General features: G+C 45.0%; 1 protein-coding gene across 6 annotated transcripts in view; it reads right to left on the bottom strand.

Annotated features, from left to right (window-relative positions):
• LOC145345263 (WD repeat-containing protein 26) overlaps positions 1-20,709 on the bottom strand; it is a 155,013-nt gene that overhangs the window by 54,327 nt on the left and 79,977 nt on the right. For all 6 annotated transcript variants that reach the window (XR_013887043.1, XR_013887044.1, XM_080193078.1 and 3 more), the window contains exon 9: positions 16,377-16,496. Coding sequence is in view for 4 of the 6 variants with exons in the window: in XM_080193078.1 (XP_080049204.1) it covers positions 16,377-16,496 (120 nt within the window). In the remaining 2 variants the exon portion in view is untranslated. The remainder of the gene's footprint in view (positions 1-16,376; positions 16,497-20,709) is intronic.

The raw sequence follows: 20,709 nt of genomic DNA, 5'->3' as shown, positions 1-20,709 counted from the left end.
ACAGACTCCCCCAATTAACTTTAAAAGTTCCTGCTGATACCATCAAAATTGGCCTTGCCATAATTTAGAACTTTAATTTTTGGGCCAGACTTATCATTCTCCATGGCTATCTTAGAACTCAGAATTATGGTCACTGGCCCAAAGTGATCCCTCACTAACATTTCTGTCACCTGCTTTTCCTTATTTCCCTGAGGAGGTCAAGTTTAGCCCCCTCTCTAGTGGGCCATCCGCATACTGAATGAGAAATTTCTTCTGAGTACACTCAACAAATTTCTCTCCTTCCAACTCTCTAACACTATGGCTGTCCCAGTTAATGTTGGGCAAGTTAAAATCTCCTATTACCACCCGACTTTTCTTGGAGCCATCTGTTCTCTCCTTATATATTTGCTCTTCAATTTCCCACTGACTATTTGCGGGTCTATTGTACAATCGTATCAAAGTGATTTCCCCCTTTTTATTTCTCAATTTTATCATATAGACTCTGGCCGAACCCTCGGATATATCCCCTCTCAGTACAGCAGTGAGGTTTTCCCTAATCAAAAATGCAACACCCCCTCCTCTCTTACCTCCTGTTGTACCTCTCCTACAGCATCAGTACCCTGGAACATTAAGCTGCCAGTCCTGTTTCTCCCTTAGCCATGTTTCAGTAATTGCTATAATATCCCAGTCCCACGTGCCCATTCATGCCTTGAGTTCATCTGCCTTGCCCGTCTGGCCTCTTGCATCGAAATAAATGCAGTTTAATCTGGACTTCCTTTGCTCTCTTTTCTTCTGTCTGATCTGTCTGGTACTAGGATTATTGACATTGCCTTTACTACTTAATGTGTTCCCTTTAACTTCTGTGCTGTCTTCAAAATCCTCTTCTGTCTCCTGACTGCTTTGGATCCCACCGCACCGCCAAACTAGTTTAAACCCTCTTAAGTGGCTCTAGCCAATCTCCCCACTAGGAGTTAGTCCACCTCCAGTTCAGGTGTAACCTGTTCCTCTTGAACAGGTCACCCCTTCCCCAGAAAAGATCCCAATGATCCAAAAATCTAAATCCCTGCACCAGCTCTCAAGCCATGCATTCATCTGCCTAATCTTTCTCTCCCTACTCTCACTAGCTCGTGGCACCAGTAATAGTCCTGAAATTACTACATTCGAGGGCCTGCACTTTAACCTTCTGCCTAACTCACTATATTCACACTTGAGGACCTCATTCCTTTTTCGACCTATGTCGTTGATAAATACCAAAATGTACAACGGCCTCTGGCTGCTCACATAAGAACGTAAGAAATAGGAGTAGGAGTAGGCCATCTAGCCCTTCGAACCTGCCCCGCCATTCAATAAGATCATGGCTGATCTGAAGTGGATCAGTTCCACTTTCCCGCTTTGTCCCCATAACCCTTAATTCCCTTGTCTATCAAAAACCTATCTACCCGTGCTTAAATATATTTAGCGAGATAGCCTCCACCACTTCAACAGGCAGAGAATTCCAAAGATTCACCACCTTTTGAGTGAAGAAGTTCCTCCTTACCTCTGATCTAAGCTGCCCCCCCGCCTTATCTTGAGGCTGTGTCCTCTAATCCTGCTATCCTTTCTAAGCAGGAAGAATCTCTCTACCTCGACCCTATCCATCCCCTTCATTTTCTTATACGTCTCTATAAGATCCCCCCTCATCCTTTGAAACTCCAATGAGTACAGACCCAGTCTATTTAGTCTCTCTTCATAGTCCAACCCCCTCATCTCCGGTATCAGCCTAGTGAACCTCCTCTGCACTCCCTCCAAGGCCAATATATCCTTGCGCAAGTGTGGCGACCAAAACTGCAAACAGTATTCCAGCTGTGGCCTCACCAGACCCTGTACAGTTGCAGCAAAACCTCCCTACTTTTATATTCTATCCCCCTTGCTATAAAGGCCAACATTCCATTCACCTTCATGATCACCTGCTGCACCTGCAGACTGGATTTTTGTGATTCGTGCAAAAGGACGCCCAGGTCCCTGTGCACCGTAGCATGCTGCAGCTTTCTGCCTTTTAAATAATAATCCCTCCTACTATTATTTCTCCCAAAGTGGATAACCTCACACTTGCTAACATTATACTCCATCTGCCAGGTCCTCGCCCACTCGCTCAGCCTATCCAGATCCCTCTGCAGACTTTCCACACCCTCCACGCAATTTGCTTTTCCACTCATCTTCATGTCATCAGCAAATTTCGTCACCCTACACTCAGCCCCCTCCTCCAGATTATCTATATAAATGGTAAATAGTTGAGGCCCCAGCACAGATCCCTGCAGCACTTCACTAGCCACCAACTGCCAACAAGAATAGCACCCATTGATACCAACTCTCTGCTTCCTATTAGACAGCCAATCCTCTATCCACGCTAACACCTTACCCCCAACTCCGTGCACCCTAACCTTCTGAAGAAACCTTTTGTGAGGCACCTTATCAAACACCTTTTGGAAATCTAAAAACACCACTTCCACCGGTTCCCCACTGTCTACCACACTAGTCACATCCTCATAGAAATCCAATAAATTCGTCAAACACAACTTCCCCATAACGAATCCGTGCTGTGTCTGCTCGATCAAACCATTCTTTTCTAGGTGCCTCGCTATTTCTTCTTTGATGACAGATTCCAGCATTCTTCGAACTACAGCCTTTAAACTAACCAACCTATAATTCTCTGCTTTTGGTCCGCTACCTTTTTTAAACTGCGGCGTAACATTAGCCGTTTTCCAATCTTCCAGCACTTCCCCGGAGTCCAGCGAATTTTGATAAATAATTACTAAGGCATCCACTATCACCTCTGCCATTTCTTTCAGAACCGGATGCATTCCATCCGGTCCTGGGGACTTGTCCACCTCCAGTCCCATTAGTCGATCAAGCACTACCTCTCTAGTGATACTAATCGCATTCAGGCCCTCAACTCCTACCATCCTTCTATCTTTAATATCCAGCAAACTATTCGTGTCCTCCTCCGTGAAGACCAAGGCAAAAACTTATTTAAAGCCTCAGCCATTTCCTCATCGCCCCACCGCTAAATCCCCCCTCTCATCCTCCAAGGGTCCAACATTCACTCTAACCAGCCTGCTCTTCTTTATATATTTGCAAAAACTTTTACTGTCCTTTTTTATATTTAGTGCTAGTTTAGCTTCATACTCTATCTTTCCTTTCTTTATCACCTTCTTAGTCATTCTTTGTTGATTTTTAAATCTTTCCCAATCTTCTAATCGCCCACTATTCTTAGCCACTCTGAACGTATCAGCTTTTAATACCCTCCTTTATTTCCTTCGATAACCACGGCTGGTTATCCCTTCTCCTACAGTCCTTCTTTACCATCAGAATATATTTCTAACATAAGAACATAAGAAATAGGAGCAGGAGTAGGCCATCTAGCCCTTCGAGCCTGCCCCGCCATTCAATAAGATCATGGCTGATCTGTCGTGGCTCAGTTCCACTTTCCCGCCCTCTCCCCATAACCCTTAATCCCCTCTCTTATCAAAAACCCATCAACCCGCGTCTTAAAAATATTTAGCGAGGCAGCCTCCACCACTTCAACGGGCAGAGAATTCCAGAGATTCACCACCCTTTGAGTGAAGAAGTTCCTCCTCAACTCCGTTCTAAACCGCCCCCCCTTTATCTTGAGGCTGTGCCCCCTAGTCCTACTGTCCTTTCTGAGCGGGAAGAGTCTCTCCACCTCTATCCTATCCATCCCATTCATCATCTTATACGTCTCAATGAGATCTCCCCTCATTCTTCTAAACTCTAACGAGTACAAGCCTAGTTTATTCAGCCTCTCCTCATAGCTCAATCCCCTCAACTCCGGTATCAGCCTAGTAAACCTCCTCTGCACTCCCTCCAAGGCCAAAATATCTTTGCGCAGGTGCGGCGCCCAAAACTGCACACAGTACTCCAGCTGCGGCCTCACCAATGCCCTATACAGCTGCAGCAAGACCTCCCTACTTTTATATTCAATCCCCCTCGCTATGAAGGCCAGCATCCCATTTGCCTTCCTGACCACCTGCTGCACCTGCAAGCTGGGTTTTTGCGACTCATGCACAAGGACCCCGAGGTCCCTCTGCACCGTCGCCTGCTGCAGTTTTTCGCTACGTAAGTAATAGTCCTTCCTACCAAAGTGGACCACCTCACACTTGCCAACATTAAATTCCATTTGCCATTTCCTGGCCCATTCGCCCAGCCTATCTAGATCCTTCTGCAGACTCTCCATACCCTCCGCACAACTTGCCGTTCCCTCAATCGTGGTGTCATCAGCAAATTTTGACACCCTACACTCGGTTCCCTCCTCCAGATCATCTATATAAATGGTAAAAAGCTGAGGCCCCAGCACCGACCCCTGGGGCACTCCACTAGTCACCACCTGCCAATCCGAATAGCACCCGTTGACCCCCACTCTCCGCCTCCTATTTGACAACCAATCCTCTATCCACGCTAACACCCTACCCCCAACTCCATGTCCCCCGACCTTCTGCAATAATCTCTTATGAGGTACTTTGTCAAACGCCTTCTGAAAAACTAGAAAGACCACATCCACCGGCTCTCCTCTATCCACCGCCCTCGACACATCCTCATAGAACTCCAGTAAATTTGTCAGACACGACTTCCCTTTAATGAAACCGTGCTGCGTCTGCTCTATCAAGCAATTCCCCTCAAGATGCCTCACAATTTCCTCCTTAATGACGGATTCTAACATTTTACCTACCACAGACGTTAAACTAACCGGCCTATAATTCCCCGCCTTTTGCCTGGCACCCTTCTTAAACAATGGCGTAACATTAGCCGTTTTCCAATCTTCCGGCACTTCCCCGGAATCCAGCGACGTCTGGAAAATAACCACCAAGGCATCCACTATAACCTCCGCCATTTCTTTCAGAACGCTCGGATGCATTCCATCCGGTCCTGGGGACTTGTCCACAATCAGCCCCTCCAGTCTGTCGAGCACCGCCTCTCTAGTAACAGTAATGTCATTAAGACCCTCCAGTCCTACCACCTTTCCATCGCTAACACCCGTTTCTGTTGAGTACTGAAAAAGATCTCCTTAAAAATCCTCCACTGTTCCTCGGCCGTCCTACCAACCAATCTGCGTCCCCAATCTACTTTCGCCAATTCCGCTCTCATCCTATCATACTCCCCTCTGTTCAAACAGAGGACACAGGTTTGGGACCCTACTTTCTCATCCTCCATTCAACATACTATGATCACTCGTCCCAAGAGGATCCCTCAGAAGAAGATCCCTAATTCTACCTGCCTCATTACACAACACCAGATCTAAGACAGCTCGCTCCCTCGTAGGTTCCATCACATACTGTTCAAGGAAACTATCCCGACAGCATTCCAAGAACTCTTCCTCAAGCCCACCGCGTCCGACTTGGGTCATCCAATCAACATGCAGATTAAAATCCCCCATAATTATCGCCATTCTGTTTCCGCACGCATCAAAAATTTGCTTGTTTATAGCCCGCCCCACCTCAAAGTTATTATTTGGGGGCCTATAGACCACACCCACCAGTGTCTTCCTCCCCTTACTATTCCTTATCACCACCCACAACGATTCCACGTTTTACTCTTTGGAGCCTATATTTTCCCTTACTACTGCCTTGATATTATCCTTAATTAACAGAGCTACCCCACCCCCTTTTTCCTCCCGTCTATCCTTCTTAAACACCTGATACCCCTGCACACTCAGCTCCCAGTCCCTGTCACCTTGCAACCACCTTAAGAATGTCCTGCAAATGAACTTGCCAGTATCCTTTGAACAAATCTTTCATCGTAAGGAATGTCTAAATGTTTAGCTAATAGTTAGCTAACCGGATAGTAGGAGGTTTAATTTGTGAACTGTCTAAGTTTCCTCTACCTCACTCTCTCTCTCTCATCCTTCACTGTATTGACATGCCTACTCTTTCTCTCTATAATAGCATTGCTTTATCATATCAATATGATACAGCCAATTTCATTTTCCTGAAATCTGGGATGTCTCATCAAATAATTTACTTTCCTAACCCTTTTAGTTACCATGTATGGACCAATGAATGATGGCCTTCAAGGCTTTCAAGGGTTCCCCTGCCAAGATAATAACACTCACTTCAACCCCTGGTTGCAACGTTCAGATCACTGTTTGCTTATCTGCCCATTCCTTCATCTTTGTTCAAGAAACTTTGAGACATTCTCGAGCCACTTTGCAGGCATCCATGAGCCGTGCTTAGAACACAGATACATAACGTAACACAGGATTTGCCCCTCTCTCCTAAAAACTTGCCTTTGATTAATTCCAAAGGACCTTTTACCTCAGATTTACAATTAAATTCAAAATGATTAAAATCCGTAAATTCATTCTGTGAATCTCGGGGTAGTAAGTCACAATCACGGCGTTATATGACAACACACTTCAATTATAGTTTTGAGAGTTTGATGGTACCTCTCTCAAGCTCCTTGTTTGTAGATGTTGCTGTGGACTTTAACTGTTTTACATCCAAACACTTAGTGTTTTGAAAAGTTACAGACATAAAATTTGAACATTGCATTATCAGTCCCAGTCGGATCAAAGTGAAAAATTGTTTTGACTTCTCTCCTACTGTCTTAGATGTAATTGTTCTTAAATGGATGGCACCTGGAAATCAAGTTGTCATATCCATAATAGTGAGTAAACGTTGATGAACTGCTTCTGATAAAGGTCCCACACACACACACACAACTAAATGGCTTCTTAAAGTAATTTCAGTGAACCAAATACCTATCTATGGTGTCACACTGACGTCCTATGATGGATTTTGCTTAGCCATTGCTTGGGTCATTACACATGGGAAAATTTGCTGGAACCTTTTCCTGTAACTGTTTCATCATTTGAACCTTACTTGGGTTTATGATTGTTTGAAAAGGTATTACATTCACTCCAGTTGAATCATTTTCCAAAAGTCAGTCAACTCCATCTATGGGTAACTACTCAACAACTTTTGCCATCACTGTCCCAGACAGTTTGCAAGCAAAAACAAGGCAGCAGACTACTAACTGAATGGTTGTAAATAGGGAGAGGGGACTGTGCAGAAGGACCTGGGTGTCCTTGAGCACCAGTCACTGTAGGTAAACATGCAGGTGCAACAGGCAGTAAAGGTGGCAAGTGGCATGTTCACCTTCATTCAAATTTTTAAACAGATGGGAACCTATCTAATTCATTCCCAATCTAAACTATGTTCACTGTGCATGATTTCGACCTTGGAGTATTTATTTATGGGAATATAATCTCTGTAAACTGTAATCATAAAATCCCTCAGAATCCCTGCAGTGCACGAGCCATTGAGTCCATTGAGTCTGCACCAACTCTGAAAGACCTTCCTACCCAAGCCCTATTCCCATAACCCCATGCATTTTTTGATTTGATTTATTATTGTGTTAGCATGAAGTGAAAGGTATTGTTTCTTGTGTGCTATACAAAGCATACCATTCATAGAGATGGAAACAAGAGAGCGCAGAATGTGGTGTTACAGTAGTAACTATGGTGCAGAGAAAGATCAACTTAATGCAAGGTAGATCCATTCAAAAGTCTGATGAGCAGGGAAGAACATAGAACATTACAGCGCAGAACAGGCCCTTTTGAGTCGCTTTTGAGCGACTTTTGAGTCGGCTGATACATGACCTTAGACTTTTGTATACTTTTCCCAACTGAAGAAGGTAGAGGAAGTGTGTCCAGAGTGTCCAGCCCGCATAATTAAGGACAGGGTCCTTAATTATGCGGGCTGCCTTTCTAAGGCAGCAGGAAGTATGGACAGCGTCAATGGATGGGGGGCTGATTTGCGTGACGGATTGGACTACATGCACAACCTTTTGTAGTTTCTTACGGTCTTGGGCAGAGCAGGAGCCATACCAAGCTGTGATATAACCAGAAAGAATGCATTCTATGGTGCATCTGTAAAAGTTGGAGAGTCGTAGCTGACATGCTAAATTTCCTTCGTCTTCTGGGAAGGTAGAGGTGTTGGTTGCTTTCTTAACCTTGTGTTGGAATGGGAGGAACCAGGACAGGTTGTTGATAATCTGGACACCTAGAAACTTGATGCTCTCAGAGTCAGAGGTTTACAGCATGGAAACAGGCCCTTTGGCCCATCTTGTTCATGCCACCCTTTTTTTAAACGCCTAAGCTAATCCCAATTGCCCGCATTTGGCCCATATTCCTCTATACCCATAGCACCCATGTAACTATCAAGATGCTTTTTAAAAGATAAAATTGTACCTGCCTCTACTACTACCTCTGGTAACTTGTTCCAGACACCTGCGTGAAAAAATTGCCCCTCTGGACACTTTTGTATCTCTTCCCTCTCACCTTAAACCTGTGCTCTCCAGTTTTAGACTCCCCGACCTTTGGGAAAAGATATTGATTATCTACCTTGTCTATGCCCTTCATTATTTTATAGACCTCTAAAAAGTCATCCCTCAGCTTCCTACACTTCAGAGAAAAAAGTCCCAGTCTATCTCGCCTCTCCTTATAACTCAATCCATCAAGTCCTGATAGCATCCTAGTAAGTCTTTTCTGCACTCTTTCTAGTTTAATAATATCCTTTCTATAATACGGTGACCAGAATTGCACACAGTATTCCAAGACTGGCCTTACCAATGACTTGTACAACTTCAACAAGACATCCCAACTCCTGTATTCAATGCTCTGACCAATGAAATCAAACATGCCGAATGCCTTCTTCACCACTCTGTCTACCTGTGACTTCACTTTCAAGGAGCTAAGAACATTTACTCCTAGATCTCTCTGTGCTGTAACTCTCCCCAGTGCCCTACCATTAACTGAATAAGTCCTGCCCTGGTTCAATCTATCAAAATGCATAACCTCGCATTTGTCTAAATTAAACTCCATCTGCCATTCATCAGCCCACTGGCCCAATTGATCAAGATTCTGCTGAAATTGGAGATAACCTTCCTCACTGTCCACCACACCACCAATCGTGGTGTCATCATCAACTTATTAACCATGCCCCCTATATTCTAATCAAAATCATTAATATAAACGACAAGTAACAGTGGGCCTAGCAATGATCGTTGAGGCACACCCCTGGTCACAGGCCTCCAGTTTGAAAAACAACTCTCTACAACCACCCTCTGGCTTCTGTTAAGAAGCCAATTTTGTATCCAACACTATCTCGACGCTTTCTACTTTGTCCCCGTTGACCTAGACAAGGGCATGCTCTCCTTTATGTTTCCTGAAGTTGATGACAATCTGTTTTGTTGACATTGAGGGAGAGATTGTCACCGCACCTGTTTACTAGATTATCTCATTTCTGTACTCTGTCTCAACATTCTTTGATTTCTGACCCATCATGGTGCTGTCATCAGCAAACTTGAAAATCAAGGGGAATAGGGAGGGGAATTTTACAACACAGTCATAAGGAGTGTAGTAGAGAACAGTCTTGTGAGGCAGCATTGTTGAGAATAATCGTGAAGGTGTTGTTGTTGCATATCCTTACTGATTATGCCGAACACCACCAGGGATCCGTGTTTCATTCCAGCTAACCCCATTAACTTTACCCAACTAACCTCCCTAACCTACCCATCTTGAGACACTAGTCTGGTCAATCCACCTAACTTGCATATCTATGGGAGGAAATCCACACAGACAGTTACCCTAGGCTGGAATGGTGTTGTTAGGAAGTGTTAACCACTGTGGCACCCCTGAATGAAGCAGGCCTTGCCCACATGCAAGACTGGGCTGATATGTGTCGTTGCACTGTAGCGTTGGTCAGTGACCATTTGCAGCAAGAGGGAAATGTCGTAATTTCTCCTTGACATTCAACAATCCAAGATAGCAGCTGATTTGATTGGTATCACTTCCATTATCACTGCGCACTATCTACAAGATTCAGCTCAGCAACCTGCCAATGCTCCTTCAACATTACCTTACAAAATAGAGATCTCGATCACGTAAAACAACAAAGGCTGCACAGTTAAGGGAATACCAACCTTCCAAGTCACACGTCATCTTGACATGGAGCTCTATCTTTGTTCCTTCAAAATTCTAGAACTCCCACTCTAACAGCACAGTAAGTACACCTACATCACCTGGACAGCTACAGTTCAAGGAGGCACCTTCCACTCAAAGGCAGTATGTGATGACTTTGCCATCGGTGCCCACATCCCATTAACCGAGTTTAAATTCCCCTGCTGCCTTGAGCAACTAATCCAATTGAATAATTATAATATTGTTCTCAGGATGTTTGTTTACAAGGGAAGCAACATAACTGCAAGGGACACAAACAGAAGGAGCAACTTATTTGGGGATGTGCAGTGAAGAACAATGTAAACAGGACAGATTGCAACAAAATATGCCCAACAGTTTGATCTAATTAAGCTCAGCAGTGAACTTTGTAACATTTGGGTAACTAGATCACTTAAAGCATTCTCAAAACAAAGGATTCCTGATTAACTAGAAATTTGGTGCCTTGTACCATGCCGTCATCCTCAGCTGGTTTAAATTATGAGTTTAGCAAATATATAGGGAAACACACCCACCTGCTAATAAACTGAAGACAAAAGCATCATATTTCAGTATTTGATACTGCAAGTAACATTGAACATAGAACACTACAGCACAAACAGGCCCTTCGGCCCACGAGTTGCACCGATCACATCAACACCTACCAATCTATAACCCCCAATCCCATTAAACCCCATATACTCATCCAGAAGTCTTTTAAAAGACCCCAGCGAGTTCGCCTCCACCACCACTGATGGCAGCCGATTCCATTCACTCACCACCCTCTGAGTGAAAAACTTACCCCTAACATCACTTCTGTACTTTCCTCCCCGCACCTTAAATCTGTGTCCTCTCGTAGCGACCATTTCAACCCGGGGAAATAGCCTCTGAGAATCCACCCTATCCATTCCTCTCAACATTTTATAAACCTCTATCAGGTCGCCTCTCAACCTTCGTCTCTCCAGGGAAAGGAGACCCAGCTCCCTCAACCTAACTTCATAAGGCATGCCTCCCAGTCCAGGCAACATCCTTGTAAATCTCCTCTGTACCCTTTCAATAGCTTCTACATCTTTCCTACAGTGAGGCGACCAGAACTGCGCACAGTACTCCAAATGAGGCCTGACAAGGGTCTTATAAAGTTGCAGCATTACCTCCCGACTCCTAAACTCAATCTCTCGATTAATGAAGGCCAGTACACCATACGCCTTCTTGACCACCTCTTCCACCTGCGAGGCCGATTTAAGAGTCCTGTGGACCCGGACCCCAAGATCCTTCTGCTCTTCAAAGATCCTTCTGCTCTTCAGTGGACTTCTGCTGAATTGACTGAATCAAGAGTGTATTGAGGGTAGAAACTTCACATATGAACGTTCCCACAGGACAAGCAACCAAAGTACGTAAAAGACTTGCATGTTCCAGTTCCAGTAACACCTCTCAATGTGTTTTCTCAAGGGTAAAAACAGGTTAATTTTTAGTCATGAATTTGCATCAAGTGCCATGCTCTGCTCCTTCCCACTCCTGTAATGAATGTCACGTGCTCCAATTACTGGCAGGCATCTAAAACAGTCTGACTCAAAACTGTTGTCATGGATAATGTTTTGGTCATCACATTCAGGAGAATATTTTTTCCCAAAACATCCAGCAGGTATACCCCATGCTGACTTCTAGAACGATAGAAACCCAACAGTGAGGGGCTATTTGGCGCATCGAGTCTGCACCAACTGTCCAAAACAGCATTTTAACCTGACCCCCTCCTAATTCTTGTACTACATGCTAGTTTCACAACCATGTGTGAGGTAAGTTTCTTCAGCTGTCTATATTCCTTGCATCTAAGATCCCTAAATCACTGGAAACAGGCTATTTCTATCTTTGTTCCATTAGTTCAATTTTAATCCCATTAAGGAAGTCTTAAAGGAGGATAAAGAAGTGCAGAGGATTTTAAGCCAGGAATTCCAGAGGGCAGCTGAAGTTGTGGCAAACAATGCACAGGTAGCGAGTCAGAGAAACTGGGAGTTCAATGGGATAGATGTGTAAGAAATAAAGGAGGCCTCCACAGTTTTGTGGCAATGAATTCCAGAGATTCATCAGCCTCTGGCTGAAGAAATTCCTCAACATCATGGTCCTAAAAGGTCACCCCTTTACTCTGTGGCTGTGCCTAGTCTCTCCTAATAATGGAAACATCCTCCCCATGTCTGCTCAATGACATTCCCCCACCTCCCCATCTTTCTAAATTTCAGACCCAGAGTCCTCAAATGCTCTTCATATGTTAAGCCTTTTATTCCTGGGAGCTTCCTCTGGACCCTCTCCAAGGCTACAGATCCTTCCTTAGATATGGGCCCAAAGTTGCTCACAATATTCCAAATGTGATCTGACCAGAGCCTTATAAAGTCTCAGCAGTACATCTCTGCTTTTGTATTCTAGTCCTCTTGAAATGAATGCTAACATTGCGTTTGCCTTCCTAAATACTAGATGCGGTAGTGTTCTATGTTCTATACCAAATCAACCTGCAAGTTAATCTTAAGAGGATCCTGCACTAGGACTCCCAAGTCCCTTTGCGCTTCCAATTTCTGAATTCTCTCCCCATTTAGAAAATAGTCTATGCCTCTATTAAGAACATAAGAAATAGGAGCAGAAGTAGGCCATCTAGCCCTTCGAGCCTGCCCCGCCATTCAATAAGATCATGGCTGATCTGTCGCTGCTCAGTTCCACTTTCCCGCTTTCTCCCCATAACCCTCAATCCCCTCTCTTATCAAAAACCCATCAACCCGCGTCTTAAAAATATTTAGCGAGGCAGCATCCACCACTTCAACGGGCAGAGAATTCCAGAGATTCACCACCCTTTGAGTGAAGAAGTTCCTCCTCAACTCCGTTCTAAACCGCCCCCCTTTTATCTTGAGGCTGTGCCCCCTAGTCCTACTGTCTTTTTTGAGCAGGAAGAGTCTCTCCACCTCTATCCTATCCATCCCATTCATCATCTTATACGTCTCAATGAGATCTCCCCTCATTCTTCTAAACTCTAACGAGTACAAGCCTAGTTTATTCAGCCTCTCCTCATAGCTCAACCCCCTCAACTCCGGTATCAGCCTAGTAAACCTCCTCTGCACTCCCTCCAAGGCCAAAATATCTTTGCGCAGGTGTGGCGCCCAAAACTGCACACAGTACTCCAGCTGCGGCCTCACCAATGCCCTATACAGCTGCAGCAAGACCTCCCTACTTTCTGCAGAAGGATCTAGATAGGCTGGGCGAATGGGCCAGGAAATGGCAAATGGAATTTAATGTTGGCAAGTGTGAGGTGGTCCACTTTGGTAGGAAGAATGGTAGGAAGGACTATTACTTACGTGGCGAAAAACTGCAGCAGGCGACGGTGCAGAGGGACCTCGGGGTCCTTGTGCATGAGTCGCAAAAACCCAGCTTGCAGGTGCAGCAGGTGGTCAGGAAGGCGAATGGGATGCTGGCCTTCATAGCGAGGGGGATTGAATATAAAAGTAGGGAGGTCTTGCTGCAGCTGTATAGGGCATTGGTGAGGCCGCAGCTGGAGTACTGTGTGCAGTTTTGGGCGCCGCACCTGCGCAAGGATATTTTGGCCCTGGAGGGAGTGCAGAGGAGGTTTACTAGGCTGATACCGGAGTTGAGGGGATTGAGCTATGAGGAGAGGCTGAATAAACTAGGCTTGTACTCGTTAGAGTTTAGAAGAATGAGGGGAGATCTCATTGAGACGTATAAGATGATGAATGGGATGGATAGGATAGAGGTGGAGAGACTCTTCCCGCTCAAAAAAGACAGTAGGACTAGGGGGCACAGCCTCAAGATAAAGGGGAGGCGGTTTAGAACGGAGTTGAGGAGGAACTTCTTCACTCAAAGGGTGGTGAATCTCTGGAATTCTCTGCCCGTTGAAGTGGTGGAGACTGCCTCGCTAAATATTTTTAAGAAGCGGGTTGATGGGTTCTTGATAAGAGAGGGGATTAAGGGTTATGGGGAGAGGGCGGGAAAGTGGAACTGAGCCACAACAGATCAGCCATGATCTTATTGAATGGCGGGGCAGGCTCGAAGGGCTAGATGGCCTACTCCTGCTCCTATTTCTTATGTTCTTACGTTCTTATATTCAATCCCCCTCGCTATGAAGGCCAGCATCCCATTCGCCTTCCTGACCACCTGCTGCACCTGCAAGCTGGGTTTTTGCGACTCATGCACAAGGACCCCGAGGTCCCTCTGCACCGTCGCCTGCTGTAGTTTTTCGCCACGTAAGTAATAGCCCTTCCTACCATTATTCCTACCAAAGTGGACCACCTCACACTTGCCAACATTAAATTCCATTTGCCATTTCCTGGCCCATTCGCCCAGCCTATCTAGATCCTTCTGCAGACTCTCCACACCCTCCGCACAATTTGCCGTTCCACCAATCTTGGTGTCATCAGCAAATTTTGACACCCTATACTCGGTTCCTTCCTCCAGATCATCTATATAAATGGTAAAAAGCTGAGGCCCCAGCACCGACCCCTGGGGCACTCCACTAGTCACCATCCGCCAATCCGAATAGCACCCGTTGACCCCCACTCTCTGCCTCCTATTTGACAACCAGTCCTCTATCCACGCTAACACCCTATCCCCAACTCCATGTCCCTCGACCTTCTGCAATAACCTCTTGTGAGGTACTTTGTCAAACGCCTTCTGAAAATCTAGAAAGACCACATCCACCGGCTCTCCTCTATCCACCGCCCTAGACACATCCTCATAGAACATTCTTCCTACCAAAGTGCATAACTTCACACTTTTCCATGTATTCCATTTGCCACGTTCATCCATGCTCCTAACCAGTCCAGGACCTTCTGCAGTCTCCCGGACTCCTCAATACTACCTGTCTCTCCACCTATCTTTGTATCATCTGCAAACTTAGCCTCAATGCCCTCAGTTCCTTCATCTATCTAGATCATTAAGGCATAGAGTGAAAAGTTGTGGTTCCAACACTGACTCCTGCAGAACTCCATGAATCACCGGTTGCCACCCCAAAAAGGACCTCTTTATCCCCACATTCTGCCTTTTGCCAGTCAGCCAATCTTCTTTTCATGCCAGTACCTTCTCTCTAACACCTTACTCAGCACCTCCTGTGCAGCACCTTGCCAAAGGCTTAATGGAAATTCAATTAGATAAAGTCTACTGGTTTGTAAGTCATTGCGACAGATTATGGGGTTAGAAGCCATTTTAAGATTCACATATGATGCTGATGCAAATTCAGTCCAAAACCATTCTTGGAGGGGGTGGGGGATGAAGGAGGAGAGGTTGGAGGAACCTAGTTTTAAATGTCAGACAAGCAGTCATCCAGAGACAGGAGGAATCAACAAGAAGCGGTGTAAAGATACAGCTAGGTTCCATCTGTGTACTTGTGCAAGTAAGTTGATCTTGTATCTGCTGTGGGTGATGTTAAGAGGCAGCATGTAGAAGAGGAAGGAGTGGGGGAGGAAAACAAGGATAGATCTTTGGTGGGGTTTAGGGGTAAAGTGGCAAGGGCTGCAAAAACAAGATATTATTAAAGAAGCTTTGATGCCAAAAACTGAAATAAGTATACAGACCACCTAACCGTGCAATGGTGAAGAGGCTATGGAAGAAGGTGGTGTAGACAACTGCATTGAAGTTTGCAGTGCAGCTGAGGGATAGTTCACCACAATCAGAGCCACAAAAATTATTTGTGCCTATGACTAATGACATTGGACAGTGAGATTTGAATTCAATATAAACCTGGAATTAAAGGTCTAATGATGACCATAAAACCACTGTTGTCATAAAAACCCAGCTGATTCACGAATGTCCTTTAGGAAAGGAAATCAGCCATCTTAACCTGATCTGCTCTATATCTGACTCCAGGTCCACAGCAATGCAGTTGACTCTTAAGTGCCTTCTAAAATGGTCAAACAAGCCACTCAAGGGCAATTAGGGATGGGCAACGAATGCTGGCCCAGCCAGCAACACACATCCCATGAATGGATGAAAACAATTCAATGTTTTAGCAGGGTTTGGATTCAGTACTAGGGCAAGAAAGGTGTTTGCCTAGGTGATCAAGGTTAAAGAGCAGCAGAAGTAGCTGAATGTCACAATGATTATAATCCAAAAACATTCACAAACTACTTGCACCAGTTAGAGGTAAAGGTGGAGGAGGGAGCAGTTTAAGGAAACTGTTGTGCAAATAAATTGTCAAGAATTCTATTTTCTCTTTAGGGGCATTCTGGAGTAGTGAAAATGAAGACAAACTTCACATCATACTTCAAAATATGGGAATGTCAAAAATATAAATTAACCTGTTTTGTTGAAGTATGAGATAACTTGGCCAGTCCAATCATAATCATTTTATAAATGCAAATTTTGACAAAAGAGATGAGCATACAGATAAAAATTAGGTGGAAACGGACTAACTTACACACTGATAAAATTGTCCACGTTGTCCACCGGTCACAAAGCGTTTTCCATCTGGATTCCAAGCCACACTTGTGAGGCTATCCTCATGAGACTGACTCATCTTCGTTCTCAGCTCCCCCGTCTGGAAAGGAGAAACATTTAATTCAGATTGAAATGTGTTATAGAATCAAACAGTGCAGAAGAAGCCCTTCAGCCCATTGCATTTTCACTGACACGAGAAAAACCTGACCCCCACCTAATCCCATTTACCAGCACTTGGTCCACAGCCTCGAATGCTATGACGTGCCAAGCATTCATCCGGGTTCTTTTTAAAGGCAACCCACCCTCCTACGCAGCGCATTCCAGACCACCTCCATTCTCCATGCAAAAATGTTTATCATCATGTCGTCGCCCCCACCCCCCACAAACTTCTTGCCCTCACCTTAAACCCATCTTCCCCTCACGACTGACCCTTCAGCTAAGGGGAACAGCTGCACCTTATCTACTCTATCCATGCTTCTCAATCTTATACACCCCTCAGTCTTCTCTGCTCCAACAAAAACCCAAGCCTACCCAACTTCTCTTCATAACTTAAATGTTCCATCCCAGGCAGCATCCTGGTGAATCTCCTCTGCGTCCCCTCCAGTGCAATCATATCCTTCCTACAATATGGCGACCAGAACTGCACACAATACTCCAGCTGTGACCTCGCCAATGTTCTATACAACTCCAACACGACTTCCCTGCTTTTGTAATTTATGTCTCAGTTGTTAAAGGCAAATGTTCTATGTCTTTTTCACCACACTACTAACATGCTCTTCCACCTTCAGAAATGTGTGGACAAACACACCAAGATCCCTTTGTTTTACAGAACTTCTATGTGTCCTACCTACCATTCATTCAGTACTTTCTTGTCAAATTACTTCTTCCAAAAAGTGTATCACCTCACTTTTCAGGGTTAAATTCCATCTGCTACATACCTGCCCATTTAACCATTCCATCAATATCTTCTTGTAGCCCAAGACACTCCATCTCACTGTTAACCATCCAGCTAATAATAGGGGACCCACTGGAAACTGGCTTAGAATCACTTCTGTCATTATCCTCTGTCTCCTATAACTGAGCCAATTCTGAATCCACCTTACAAGTCTTCCCTATGGGACCTTGTCAAAGGTTTTGCTGAAGTCCATATAAACTACATCGACTGCGCTACCCTCACCTCCACATCTGGCCACCACCTCAAAAAAATTTTGACATTCCCTGATCAAGCTTTGCCTCTCCAAGTGAATGCTCTCCTTCAGAAGTTTCTCTAATAGATTCCCTATTATTGACATGAGTCTCACTGGTCTGTAGTTCTCTGGTTTATTTGCACAATCCTTCTTAAGTAACAGAACCACATTTGTCTGCCCTGCTCTCCCCACCCCCAAGAGCATTCTTAGGAACAGCCTGCACATGCCTCTGTCTTTAGCAGACTTCCAACTGCAATTGCTTAGTTTTTCCTATGCTCCTCCCTTCATCACATCAGCACCCATCTGATAACTCATGATCCTTTCAATCTAATAAAACCCCCAGGGGAAATCTCCACGTATAAACAAAAACCCATTTGCTCCATGTAAAATAAACATTACATGGCTAAAATGAGTAATTATTCTGCTATCCCAACATCTGAGTTACATTCCCTCCAGATTTAGATTTTTGGATCATTGGGATCTTTTCAGAGAAGGGCTGATCTGTTCAATAAGGATGGGTTACATTTGAACTGGAGGGGGACTAACATCCTGGCAAAGAGATTTGCTAGAGCCACTTGGGAGGGTTTAAACTAGTTTGGCATGGGGGGATGGGATCCAAAGCAGTAGGGAGACAGAAGAGAAGTTTTATGACAGCACAGAAGTTAAAGAGAGCGCATTAATTAGTGAAGGCAGTGCCAGTAATCCTAGTACCAGTCAGATCAGACAGAAGCAAGACAGAGAGCAAGGGAAGTCCAGATTAAACTGCATTTATTTCAATGCAAGAGGCCTGATGGGCAAGGCAGATGAACTCAGGGCATTGATGGGTATGTGAACATAGAACACTACAGCACAAACAGGTCCTTCGGCCCACAAGTTGCGCCGATCATATCCATACCTATCAGGCCATAGAACTATCTAACTCCCAATCTCATTAAATCCCATGTACTCATCCAGAAGTCTTTTAAAAGACCTCAGTGAGTTCACCTCTACCACCACCAATGGCAGCCAATTCCACTCACTCACCACCCTCTGAGTGAAAAACTTACCCATGTGGTACTGGGATATTATAGCAATTACTGAAACATGGCTAAGGGAGGGACAGGACTAGCAGCTTAATGTTCCAGGGTATACATGCTATAGGAAAGATAGAACAGGAGGTAAGAGTGGAGGAGGAAGTTGCACTTTTGATTAGGGAAAGCTGTACTGAGAGGGGATATATCCGAGGGTTCGGCCACTGAGTCTGTATGGGTAGAACTGGGAAGATAGGAAGGGGGAAGTCATTTTGACAGGTTTGTACTATAGGCCCCCAAATAGTCAACGAGAAATTGGGGAGCAAATATGTAAGGAGATTACGATAGCTATAAGAAAAATAGGGTGGTAAAAGTCGGAGATTTTAATTTTCCCAACATTGACTGCCATAGTATTAGAGGGTTGAATGGAGAGCAATTTATTGAGTGTGCTCAGGAGGAATTTCTCATTCAGTACGTGGATGGCTTGACTAAAAAGGGGCAAAACTTGACCTCCGCTTGGGAAATAAGGAAGGCCAGGTGACAGAAGTGTTAGTGAGGGATCATTTTGGGACCAGTGACCATAATTCCATTAGTTTTAAAATAGCTATGGAGAATGATAGGTCTGTCCCAAAAGTTAAAATTCCAAACTGGGGCAAGGCCAATTTTGATGGTATTGGGCAGGAACTTTCAAAAGTTAATTGGGGAAGTCTATGGGAAAACAAAGGGACACCTGGTAAGTGGCAGGCTTTCAAAAGTGTGTTAATGCGGGTTCAGGGTAAACACGTTCCACTTGGAGTGAAGGGCAAGGCTGGCAGAAGTTAGAAATCCTGGATGGCTCAGGATATTGAGGCCCTGGTCAAGAAGAAGGAAGAGGCACATGACGTGCATAGGCAGCTGGGATCAAGTGAATCTCTTGAAGAGTATAGGGGGTGTCAGAGTACAGTTGAGAGAGAAATCAGGAGGGCAAAAAGGGGACACAAAATTGTTTTGGCAGATAAGACAAAGGAGAATCCGAAGAGCTTCTACAAATACATGGGCAAACAAGTAACAAGGGAGAGAGCAGGGGCAAGTGTGAGGTGGTCCACTTTGGTAGGAAGAATGGTAGGAAGGACTATTACTTACGTGGCGAAAAACTGCAGCAGGCGACGGTGCAGAGGGACCTCGGGGTCCTTGTGCATGAGTCGCAAAAACCCAGCCTGCAGGTGCAGCAGGTGGTCAGGAAGGCGAATGGGATGCTGGCCTTCATAGCGAGGGGGATTGAATATAAAAGTAGGGAGGTCTTGCTGCAGCTGTATAGGGCATTGGTGAGGCCGCAGCTGGAGTACTGTGTGCAGTTTTGGGCGCCGCACCTGCGCAAGGATATTTTGGCCTTGGAGGGAGTGCAGAGGAGGTTTACTAGGCTGATACCGGAGTTGAGGGGGTTGAGCTATGAGGAGAGGCTGAATAAACTAGGCTTGTACTCGTTAGAGTTTAGAAGAATGAGGGGAGATCTCATTGAGACGTATAAGATGATGAATGGGATGGATAGGATAGAGGTGGAAAGACTCTTCCCGCTCAAAAAAGACAGTAGGACTAGGGGGCACAGCCTCAAGATAAAGGGGGGGCGGTTCAGAACGGAGTTGAGGAGGAACTTCTTCACTCAAAGGGTGGTGAATCTCTGGAATTCTCTGCCCGTTGAAGTGGTGGAGGCTGCCTCGCTAAATATTTTTAAGAAGCGGGTTGATGGGTTTTTGATAAGAGAGGGGATTAAGGGTTATGGGGAGAGGGCGGGAAAGTGGAACTGAGCCACGACAGATCAGCCATGATCTTATTGAATGGCGGGGCAGGCTCGAAGGGCCAGATGGCCTACTCCTGCTCCTATTTCTTATGTTCTTAAGGATCAACAAGGTCATCTAAGTGCGGATCCACAAGAGATGGGTGAGGTCCTAAATGAATATTTCTCATCAGTATTTACTGATGAGAAATGCATTGATGTTAGGGAACTTGGGGAAATAAATAGTGATATCTTGAGGATTACGGAAGTGGTGGTGCTGGAAGTCTTAAAGTGCATCAAGGTAGATAAATCTGCAGGGCCTGATGAGGTATATCCCAGGATGTTGTGGGGGCTAGGGAGGAA

This window comes from Carcharhinus amblyrhynchos, chromosome 7, assembly GCF_965287045.1.
Source record: "Carcharhinus amblyrhynchos chromosome 7, sCarAmb.v2.hapA, whole genome shotgun sequence".
Lineage (NCBI taxonomy): Eukaryota > Metazoa > Chordata > Chondrichthyes > Carcharhiniformes > Carcharhinidae > Carcharhinus > Carcharhinus amblyrhynchos.
The sequence above is the reverse complement of the archived record's forward strand: the minus strand, read 5'-3'. Positions and strand labels throughout refer to the sequence as shown.